This window comes from Myotis davidii, unplaced genomic scaffold (genome assembly GCF_000327345.1).
Source record: "Myotis davidii unplaced genomic scaffold, ASM32734v1 scaffold266, whole genome shotgun sequence".
In the NCBI taxonomy this organism is placed as follows: Eukaryota; Metazoa; Chordata; class Mammalia; order Chiroptera; family Vespertilionidae; genus Myotis; species Myotis davidii.
Window position 1 is genome coordinate 3,609,547 of NW_006300032.1, and position 11,788 is coordinate 3,621,334.

Consider the following 11,788-nt stretch of genomic DNA (forward strand, 5'->3'; position numbering starts at 1 on the left):
AGGATGGAGTAATTTGTCCAAGTTTGCACAGGAAGTACAGGGTGAACCTGGACGTTCCCAGAGCTGTCTTTCAGTTGCGCTAGGTGTTGTGCTGCCTTTCAGAACGTGATAGCTGATGCAGAAGCACATGAATCTGGTCCTGAGTTAAATCTATCAATGCTCAGAAAAGGAAATGCAGTTTTCTAAGAGCTGTAGTGTAGGCAACAATTTATCCTGATAATCTTATGAATAATTATATTTCTTAAGTTATAATTCCTAATCTAAATTCCTAATCTAGTCACTTGGAGCATTTTGACAGAGAACAGTGTTAGAAAAGGCAAGTAAGGTTATCAGTTGGCTCTCAGTTGCATGGCAAACCTTTCATGGGTGAGGGCCATGGTATCAATGATACCTTAGTTTCTCCTTGTTTCTTTGGAAAATGCATCAGATGCCAACTAGGAACTGAATGTACCAGGAACACAGCTATCCTTTTACTTTCGCCACTCCCTTAGAAGGGAGAGGAATAATAGTAACAACCACAATGACTAGTAACATTTATTGAATCAGGTGCCAGATACTACAGGTGACCTCACCTATAGTTACTTCTCAAATATTCATAATTTTAAAAAATGACCACCTTTCTCCTTTGCATTGATTATTGTATTACCCATATTGACCAACATTTTTTTGATAAGGGGCCATCCATATAAAATAAAGGTCTGTTAAACTAAACATATACAGTATAATTTTTTTTTTTTTTTGCCATTTATGGTCATAAAAGAGACGCTAGAACATCTCTGAAGTTTGGGCAGACAGCTGGGGATGGAGGTTTTGAATTCTGGCCTGGAAGCACACTCTCCTAGAGCTTTGCTGCTCAACATGGCATCTGTGGACCAGAACAGGAGTACCACCTGGGAGCTCCTTGGAAATGCAGAATCCCAGACCTCCCAGAGCTACTGGATCAGAATCTACATTTCAATGAAATGCCAGGGGTGTCTGCTCACTGTAGCTTGAGAAGCCCTCCAATCGGTCACTCTGGCTGCTCCAGCTTTATTACCTTGTCAGTCACTATCATTTTCTTCTGCAGATTACTGGAAGCATTGGTTCAGAAAGAGAAAGAATTACAAGCACTCCTTCATTACTCTATTGAAGAAAAGGACCAAGAAATCAAACACCTGAAGCTTAAGTCCCAACCAATAGGTGAATAAGCAGAAAATTTTAAAGTGAAACTGTTCAACCAGGCTGCCATAGGAAACAGAGCCAGCAGGCAGTTTCATTTCACGGCTTCGTCAGCATCTGTCACTTGTACCACAACTACAAATAGAGATTGCTTTTAATTCTTAATTGTAGCAAATTATCATTTCTTATAAGTGCAGTAAAAATAAGATGATTCATAGCCATCTTTTCCTGAAATTATAAATTATTGAGTAAATAGGGCTCTCCACTTTTTTCTTTATTCTTTTTAAAGATTTCACAATGAGATGATTAGAAGAAAATAATACTGTTGTCATTTTTGCATTTGTATTCTGTGTATTCTAGCTTTTTTCATATTGCAAATAATGGGAAAAGATTATTATAATTATCTGATTAATTACACTCATCTTAGTTGCATGAAAAACAGTACAATTTTAGTACACCAAGTTTATTCTAAGAAACTATGACATTGATATGAAAGTTAAAGGTGGGAGTATCGTTACATTCTTGCTGCTGACTCTCCATTTCTTAGTAGATTAAATACTCTTTAAGCATTTTATGTATAGTTCATACTGCCAATCTTGATTGTTTCTAATAATTATTTAGAGCAAAATCTTTTAAAGTATTAATGACCTCTCTTAGGTGAAGCTAAGAATGCTCCCTTTTCCCCCAATTCTCTCCTAGATATTCCTAGATCACCTGCACATCGCTCAACCACTGGCAGAACTACTGAAGATTCTAAACTTACTGACTGGCTGAGAGAAAATGGAGCTGATGATGACACTATAAGTCAGGTAGAGAAAACTGTGGGACAAGCATTATGTCACTTCATTTCATAATGTTAAGTGTCCACTATAGGCTAGGCACAGGGGATACACTGGTGAGCAACTCAGACCCCGCGCTGCCCTCCTAAGGTTTATAGACTAGGGTAGGCAGACAATAATCAAGTAACTCCACAGATAAAAGTATAATGGTGCTCTGGTAAGTTCTGAGAAAGAAAGGTTATCTGATGTTATGAAACAGAGGGAGGGAGAGGTTGGGGAAGGTGCTTTGAGAAGGTGGTGAGTATGTAGGAATAAACTGGACCATCTATATGTATGTATTGGGTGGACAGACAAGAAGGGGAAATCATCAAGTGTAGAATATGCAAATAATCATCTTTGTGGTCCAGGACCCCTAAGGAATTTTATATTTGTTAATGGAAAATAATGAAAAGTGTAGAAATTAGAACTAAAATAATTCTCTCTTTTGTGTATTAACTTTTTAATTCTCTTGTGACATTATTAAACTCCACTGGGCATTCGCTCTTTATGTAATAAAATAGATCTATTTAGTGAACTTACATCAGGAACACTTCCTGTATAAGCCATGTTATATCTATAATAACCTAATTCTTCTCTGCTCCTTATGGACTTTGTAATCAGCATGAATAGCATTTGTTTATGTTTAAGACTACATATATGAATACACATATTCACACAATAAGAGGTTATATTTTTATTATTTTATAGAAAGGGTCTCTTAATACAGTATTACATTGATTTCAGTTTTATATTTAAATCTTAAAAATAACTATGAATAAAGATGTCTTTTCTTTTGACTTGATAATTTATGTCAGGAAATGTAGGGTCTCCTTAGAAATCTGCATTTAACAACTTATGCTACATACATTTAAACAACTCTCTTGCCTATGAAAAGTATGCATAGGCAAGAGAGTTGTTTGCATAGGCAAGAACTTGAATGCATGCAATCAAGTTCTCCAAAATATCCCTCTTACTGAGACTCAAATCTCAATTAAGGATAGCAACTGATAATCCTCTAAATCATTGCCCCCCTTTTTTAGAATTAAAATTAAAAGCTTCAGTTTAAATTCAGGACTCTGATTTTCTAATAATTATTTGAAAGTACCTTTTATGAGACATGAAAAGTATTAAGTGTAAGCACTACTTTTTCTGGAACACGTCTTATCTACTTGAGAAAAATAAAGCTACCCAGCAGCAAACCTCTTAAAGACAACCATTATCTTACGAGCAGCCGATGTAATTAGACGTCCATTTAGACATTCTGTGTTGCTTATATTCTTCCTGTATTTGGAAGTCATGGATGTATCTCTTTGTAATTATTTTGTCTTAGGGGGGAACTTTCTACTAATAATTCCAGAGGTTATCTTTTTAGTGGATTTGCTTTTAAATTCATTTTTAATTATTGCCAATGTTTACATTATGGATAGAGTTTGCTATTAAAGGTGTATAAAACATCTAATGTTTATGCATATATTACTTTATCCACAGTTTTTGGCTGAGGATTATTCACTAGTGGATGTTCTCTACTATGTTACACGTGATGACTTAAAAAGCCTGAGACTAAGGTATCACTTTTCTTTCTGTTCAGTTGTCATGATGGCAAGAGTCCTGGGCTGAGGTCAGGAAGTCTGGGTCCCTGCAGTCCTGGGCCGACCTCTCTGGTTCTCAGTTGCTCTGAGTAAACTGAGTTGGTTGGACCAAACTATTATTGAGAAGCTTAATAACCAATATTTCCATATTAGTAAATGCAAATCAACTGGAAGAATATTTTTGATAATGTATCAGACCAAGACCATGCAGTTATTCTAAAGCTGCCTTAAACAAGTCCCTCAATGTTGTTCATGATTGTACCATACTTGGAAATATGAGGATGGGGTGCTGATTTGCCATCTAAATACCTGGTATAATCTGATACAGTTTCCTGTAATAATTTTTTTTTTTAATCTTGCCATGCATATGCATAATTTTCTCACACCGGCCCGTCTTTGTCTAACAAAGACATTTTAAAAATGCTGAAAACTTTTTTGCTCTGGGACCTGGTAGACTGTGGGAGTGGAGAGGAAAGGCATGGAGGGATGATGAGAAAATATATACAAAAAGAACACATAATGGCTAATAAGACTTTGGGATCTTCCTGTTCTGATCAGAGCAGTTTGAAAGCTAAGCAGTCCCTTTTCTTTTACAAGGGCAGCGTTTGAATGAACTGTTCCCTTCCCATGTCCTTGTGTCTTTGAACAGGGGAGGGATGCTCTGCACACTGTGGAAGGCCATCACCGACTTTCGGGACGAGCAGAGAGACAAACAGACTTGACTGTCACTCCTTTGTTTCCAACCTCCCTGGAGATTCTAACAACACAGAACTGATCTTCGAAGGAGGGAGAATCCCAGGGAGAGGAGAAAGAAGCTGCACTTTAAACCCAGTATTTGTTTACTCGTGTTAAAAAAAAAAAAATAGAGTACACTGAAATTTCCTAAATGCTTCTATTTCTATAATTCATAGGGACTTTTTGTAAGGACTCTCACTAGGATGTTTAGGATTATTTTACTCTAAACATTTTAATGGAAATATTTTGAACTCAGCAGCTACTGACTAGACTTCAGCCAAATGTTTATTTCACACAAAACGGATGTAACATTTCATGTGATTGTGCATCACTGGAACAAAACCAAAATGTGACCACAACTTTTTAGGTTTATGTGTGTTTGTAATATGCTCTAATAATCTAAGTAGAAATGCATAATTTCAATTGTTGCATAAAGTTTATGGTGTGTTTTTTTTAATATGCAGAATCTGAGCAATGGTTTATACTTATCTGTGTTAATTGTAATATTGATATATTTTGTAACTTAAGTTTCTGGCCTATAGTACATTGGTTTGAGTCATTTTTGTTACTACTGAACTGTACCAGTTGCACATGTCTGAATCATAGTAAAGTTAGCTTGTTCTAAAGCTATCCATTTGTCTCATATTTACTTTAAAAAGTAAAAAAGACTATCAATATACTGTTTTGATAAATTCTAAATAGTTCTCATTTTGTTTAGCCAAACTACTGTGTTAAATTTCTAGTCGTTTCTTCAGCTATAACATTAAATAGAATTTGTCTTCTACTCAAATAATCGAAGAAAACTCATCTCCAAGTTCTTCCTCATGGCGACAGAGTGGTTCAGAAAGACGTAAAAGAAAAAAGAAAATAAAAGAAAGTCACTGTATTTTTCTCAAAGCCCTGAGTTACCTTGAATGACTATTGTGTATCTCAAGGGGCCTACAAACAGCATGTCCGTGGAGAACACTGCCTTTTCTATCTCTTTAATTTCTCATATTGAGGGAAATATTTTATTGTAAGCTGAATATTGTATTTTATAAGCCTGCCTGTATTAAAAGGATGAAGTCTGAAGTTCTTCGATGGATCAATGAGATAAACAAATTTCTTGAATACAGAGGAAACTGTTTAGTATGCAAGATAAAAATAATACAGAGCTGCTCACTTGGCCCATATGTAACAGTCTTTGATAAAACAGGAGTCATTTTTATTTCTTTTCTTTTTTTTGCTGCAAAAAGTTTTATTGTTTCATTTGGTTCAATGCATGGGAGAGGGCTTCAGGGTGGTTAAAAGAATGACTAGTAGTTTCAGGGAGAGGCTCAGGCAAAAGGCAGACACCAGGGGAACGCAGAGGGGCCCCTCAAAGGCCTCTGGGTTCCAAAATCATGCTTGAGGGTAAGCCCAGCCCAGCCTGGGGGCCGGCCAGGTGTAGCCCATTTTCTTGATAAGTTTCACCTCCTCACCCAGGAAGTGGTTCTCAAGGAAGTCACAGAGGTGAGAGTCTGGGGCAGAGCCCAGGGCCTGCAGCTCCACAAGGGCCTGGTTCAGGTTCCTCTCTAAGGCCAGGGCAGCTCCCATGGCGCCCTGAGTTTTGCCCACTCACCTTGGGGAGGCTTCAGCACATCCTGGAGGAGAATGCGGACACCACGCTGGTTTTGCAACTTTAAGGGACGCTCAGCACCCTCGGCTTCTCCGCCAACTCATGGAAGAAGTGACCCATGCCCTCGAGAGCCACATCATTGGTGGAAATAGAAGCCCAGAGAAAGGTGGGTGTGGAAGGCCCGCAGATGCAGGTTGGCTCCGCGGTTGAACACAGCCTCCACCTCGGTGGAATAATTCTGATGAATTTGGGAGCTCATGGTTGTTCGGCAATAAGGAGTTAAGGTAGAAAAACAAACAAACAGTATGTTGCTGGTCCTGGAGGTGGTTCTGAAGGTGATGACTAGATAAGATGCAGGAGAGTGGCCGAAGGCTGGGAGAAGGGGTGTCCCTGCGTCTGTTCTGGCCAAACACTGTTGAAGCAAGACACAGATCTGGGAGATGTGCCTGCAACCAAGGTACATGCCCTTGACCGGAATCAAACCTGGGACCCCTCAGTCCCCAGGCTGACGCTTTATTCAGTGAGCCAAACCAGTCAGGGCATATATATTTTTTAAAGTTTATTTTTATTGTTGACACTATTATAGATGTCCCCATTTAGGTATTCAATTATTCAGAAAGTTCTCACCAGTATTTTGCCATTTGATATTTGTAACAATATAGCTGCATCTTTGTTTTACTTACCAATCCTGAGGACAGATTGCTGCCCTGTCCCCTTGCACCCTGTGGGAAATTTTGAGGGAAATGAAGTGTAAATTAAGTGGAAAGTCATTTCATTCATACTGAAATACAGGGTAACTTTTTTTATTATTGATTTTTTTTACAGAGAGGAAGGGAGAGGGATAGAGAGTTAGAAACATCAATGAGAGAGAAACATTGATCAGCTTCCTCCTGCACACCCCCAACTGGGGATGTGCCCGCAACCAAGGTACATGCTCTTGGCTGGAATCGAACCCAGGACCCTTCAGTCCGCAGGCCGATGCTCTATCCACTGAGCCAAACAGGTTTGGCAGGGGTAACTTCTTTATCGAGCCACAGTTCATCTGCCTGATAATTATGGTTAAGTGCTTCTTTTAGACCGTAAATAGGATCAAGCTACCCATGTTCAACCAACTATTTTATTTTTTCATCCTCACCCAAGGAGTGAGGATATTTTTTAAAATATATTTTTATTGATTTCAGAGAGGAAGGGAGAGAGAGAGATAGAAACATCAGTAATGAGAGAGAATCATTGATCTGCTGCCTCCTGCATGCCCCACACTGGGAATCGAGCCCACAACCTGGGCATGTGCCCTAACCAGGAATCCAACTGTGACTTCCTGGTTCATAGGTTGACGCTCAACCACTGAGCCACGCCAGCCAGACTCACCCAAATCTTTAATGATAGTCTTCTGTGGGGGCTCTCGCTGTAACCAATCTTTGTGATCAAATGTTCCTCTATCCCTACATGTTTCATAATACATTCCCAGACATCATTTTTGGGTCTAAGTCACACAAGAAGGCAGTTCCATTATGGCCCAAGTTTCATGAAAGTTTTCACTTGAAAGGCCTTTAGCATCAATCTATGCCAGATCGTACATCCAGCTTCACATTAAAGTGACCTGGTTGCTTTTTAAAAATATCGATGCCACCATCTTAGAGAAACTTTTTATTGGTCTGGGAAGGGGCCCAAAGATCTTTTTAAAAGCTCTACAGATGACACCATCAGGTCCCACCTCCTTATTCAACGTGGTACCCGGAGAGAAAAATGGAAAGCCCTTTCCGTAGTGATGATAGTAAGATGGTTACCATTTGTTGTTCATTCAGTGTAGCAAGAGTCTAAGCACATAGGCCTGGGGCAAAACTACCACTTGCCTTTTCCCATTGGCCAATGAACCTCACCAAGTCTGTTGTTTCCTCATCTGAAGTGGGGAAAGCAGTCTGCCTTCCTCATGGGGTTGTTGTAAGATTTAAAGAAAACAATGCAGATGAGGTGCTTACTGCAATGCTTAGCAGATACTAAGCACTCAGCTCCTGCCTACTGTTGTTATCTATTATCATTCACTCAAAGCAGTCATTAAGAACTCACTGGGTGAGTACATTATGGTACACAAACGACACAGTTCTCCCCCCATGTTCACTGTCAGTGGTGAAAGCAAGACAAAGCAGAAACTACAATACATGCAGTAAGTGCTGTAGTGAAATGACTGCTGGAGGGGATCAAGAAAAGCTTCCTGGAGAAGTGAAGTCCAGAGCTGAGCCTGGAAAGACGGTTGGTGACAGCAGTTACACACCTGGGTGGTGCACAGTCTTACAAGAAACAAAACCGGAATTTGCTGGGGAAAGTAGATCCAGTGTTTCTTTTTAAGCACATTTTGATCTCTTTCTCCAAATCCTATCATTGCATATTTTGTTTCATTCATTCTTAAACCATTACAAAAAACGGTTGGCAATGAGGAATTGTTGCTAACCCACTGGAATGCCTGCTATGTGTGAGGCACTGTAGCAGCAGGAGAGATATACATGATACCCCTTAAATTTAGAATACAGGCAACACATATGTCATCAAGAACACCAGTTATTTGTAAAAATATCATTGATAACTCCAGGCTTTATAGACACCCTAGGGAGAAACAGAAGACAAAGCCTCTGCCACCAATAATTCATATCAGATTGAAGAGACAAATTCGCAGTAACAACTCACACCTCGTCTATGTTAAAGGCTAGCTGAGGGGTAAGTCCAGAAGCCCCTGGAGAGGTTCAGGGAACAAGCTTGCTGGGAGCCTGGGCAGGTGGGACAGGCTTCATTGAGGAGGCAGACCTCACCCTGGGCCTTAGAAGGAAAGAATTATTAAGTCAGAAACAGGGAAGTCAATCAGGGCATAGCACCAAGAACAAAGGCAGAAAGCAGGGATTTGCAAAGTGTTCTGGAGAAAGTGAGCAATTTTTATATTACATTACCTGCCCCCTGCCCCCTGAATTGACTCATTTAACTCATATTTGGCTAGAAACATGAATTATAAAGATGAAAGGTGGAAAATAAGATAGAGCTCAATGTGATTAGAGTTGGCCAGGGAGGAGAGTGGAGTATATTTAATTATGTAGAAATAGGGGATCTATTAAGGTTTTTGAGCAAGAGGTGTATGTGTAAAGCAGTAGTGTGTGGGATTAATCTGGTGAAATTGTTTTGGGTAAATTAGAGGGAATAGAAATTGGACAGAACAGCTCAGAGAGTGTTACAGATGTGAAGGAGGGTCTAGTAGGAGTTAGAGCAATAGGAATTGAGAGGGTGAGATTAAAATAAATTGACAAGATTTGGGAACTATGATTTGAGCAGTGACAATGGGAGGAAAGGCTAGATGTTGAGTTTATATAACAGAAGAATTCAAACACAGGCAACTTTGGGGGGGAAGCTGGTTTGGACATGATGAATTAATGGCAGGATGATTCAATGATAGAAATGGCAGAGACCATTGAGAATTTGTAGGTAGAAGTCAGGACTGAGGTCAGAGGTATATATTCTGGATCTAGGGCTCAACCTAGATGGAGATAACATTAAGTGATAGTTATGAGAGATAAAGGTTGTGGCCGACAATTTTGGGAGGAGGATGGTTTTAGGGTGGTTTGAGAAGGAGGAGGAATTTTAAGTCAGTAGAGAAGAAAAATGACTAACCACAGAGAAATTAGAAAAACCAGGACAGCCCCAACCGGTTTGGCTCAGTGGATATAACGTCATCCTGTGGACTGAAAGGTCCCAGGTTCGATTCCGGTCAAGGGCATGTACCTTGGTTGCGGGCACATCCCCAGTAGGGAGTGTGCAGGAGGCAGCTGATCGATGTTTCTCTCTCATCTATGTTTCTAACTCTCTATCCCTCTCCCTTCCTCTCTGTAAAAAATCAGTAAAATATATTTTTTGAAAAAAGAAAAGAAAAAAGAAAAACCAGGCCAGTGGTGTAAGCCAAGAGGAAGATGATCAGTTGATAGAGTGAAGAAAATCTAGGGGGGTGACAGATTAAAAATTTGATTTCATGCCCTGGATAGTTTTCCTAGACATGAAAGACTACACTTGGTTAAACAAAGATAATAAGACAATAATGGCACCAGAGTCCACACAAAGTTTATTAACTTCGGTGAACAAAATTATGACGACAGATTCGGGAGAGTTGGAAGTTGAGGGAAGAAATTTTTCAGAATCAGAGAGTCCTGAATGTGTTTGTTGGGGTAGAATACCTGAATGGAGAGACCGTTGGGGAGTAGGGAGAAGAAAGGATGAGTTTTCAAAGGAGGCAGGAGGGGAGCAGATGGCTTTAGGAGTTCCAGCTCCTCCCCCTGGAAAGGGTAACTGTGATGAATGGGAGAGATTTTGAGATGGAGGTGGGAGCTCAAGACAGATGGCTTCCGTGTTCTAAGTAAAGTCTAACACACAGTACAACGTGATGGTGTATGACATTTAACAGATGGCACCCATTCCTGCATTTTCATGTAACAGTCCTTGTTATAGGCGCCACATTAAATTTGGAACACAGTCTATACAGGACCTAAGGGCAGGATTTCGGTGTGTTTGTGTGTCACTGGTGACAGATGAAAACAAATTAGCAAAAGAATGGGAGAAGGGTGAACACACACCAAAAACAAAACACGAACACAGAAAAATAAACGCTAAGTCTTAATTTGGGGTGGGGGTCAGAGAGAGTACTCCTAGTTTACTGCAGTAGGTAGTAAATCAGAAGGTTGAAAATCAATCACTTTCCTTTCCCAAGGTTCTTCCAGAGTTCACCTCTCTAAATTCAGCTAAGAGACTCTTTCTGATGTTCGCAGCATTTTACACTCTGATGACTTAATGTAGTAAAAAATAACCTTTGCTTGGGCCCAAGCTGAGGTTTAAAACTACCTTAACCTCCCCTCCGCCCCCCTAAATCTGGTGCTTTATTTTTATTAGAAGTCTGATAAGAGTGATTTGAATGTGATCAGTTTGCCTAATCCGCTGTTAGAAATGGCACTATGGGAAAATCCCTAAGTACACCACGGTAAAGTGCCTCTTAATCAAATCCTCTACTTAGCCAGTGAACCAGTAAACCAAATAAAAGCAGTCCACTCCTAGGCTCAGAGTGGCAGGTTTTTCATTAAAGAACGGTGGGGATTGTCACTTTAGCAAGAAATCCAACACTTCTCAGGCACTCTTGGGTGTCCAATAGATTCTGCTGAAATCCTTGAGAAGGTTTTAAGCTGCTGGGAGCTTGCTGGTTATGTTCAACCAGCCCAGGCTGTGGGATTGCATTTCTGTGTAGCTAGACGGAACTGGTCGCTGCTCAATTTTGTTCCTTATGTTTCCATTTTTTGCAGGCCATATTTTTCTCCTCAGCATTTTGTTGCTATCCTGTACTTGTCTGTTGGAGCAGAAATTGGTATCTCCTCACTTAATAATCTGTTTCTTTAAAAGAGAGAGAGAGAGAAGGAAGAAGGAAACTGTTGCATGTTGCCTTTTTCCTGGTCTTCCTGAGCAAGCTGGACGGAAGTCACAAAGTAGTTACTAATGAGAAACCAAGAATAAGAAAAGCCACATCATTGGGCACAAGTTTCACTAACTTGTGTGCCCTGGGGCTCGCCAGACACAGGCCTGGTGAGAAGACTGGTCAGCAGCAATGGCGTCCTGAAAAGCAGATCCAGGCCGGATCCCAGCTTGGAATCCCGCCTGTGTACTTCGGCTTTCCACGTGGCATCGTACTCTTTTTGCCCTGTCACCATGAACTTCAAAACTGACCTGGCTGCTTCAAAGTTCATGGTGGAACTGGGCGTCCCGATGGCCTCCTCTCACCTGGGCTGATCTGCTTTCTTCTGTCCCAGATCGAGAGCCACTCAGAGCCGCCGACCCCGCTCCGGACCCCCCGGAGTGGGCTGCGGTCCAGGGCGGGG

The 11,788-nt window shown here is 40.5% G+C and overlaps 1 protein-coding gene and 1 long non-coding RNA gene across 3 annotated transcripts in view; one reads left to right on the forward strand and one right to left on the reverse strand.

The window, feature by feature from the left end:
* MAP3K5 (mitogen-activated protein kinase kinase kinase 5) overlaps nt 1-5,197 on the forward strand; it is a 174,906-nt gene extending 169,709 nt beyond the window's left edge. Inside the window, exons 28-31 of the mRNA XM_015572060.1 lie at nt 1,067-1,179; nt 1,858-1,967; nt 3,465-3,541; nt 4,215-5,197. Of these exons, the coding sequence (XP_015427546.1) occupies nt 1,067-1,179; nt 1,858-1,967; nt 3,465-3,541; nt 4,215-4,287 (373 nt within the window). The 3' untranslated portion in view covers nt 4,288-5,197. The remainder of the gene's footprint in view (nt 1-1,066; nt 1,180-1,857; nt 1,968-3,464; nt 3,542-4,214) is intronic.
* A 461-nt stretch (nt 5,198-5,658) lies between these two features.
* LOC107185056 lies at nt 5,659-11,782 on the reverse strand. Of its 2 annotated transcripts, none has more exons than XR_001515971.1 (3): nt 11,637-11,782; nt 8,582-8,708; nt 5,659-6,309 (listed from the first exon to the last, which is right to left on the reverse strand). It is a non-coding gene; the product is annotated as an uncharacterized LOC107185056 (long non-coding RNA). The 2 variants fall into 2 exon arrangements; XR_001515970.1 differs by having other exon boundaries at nt 11,462-11,782.
* Between the last annotated feature and the right edge of the window lie 6 nt (nt 11,783-11,788).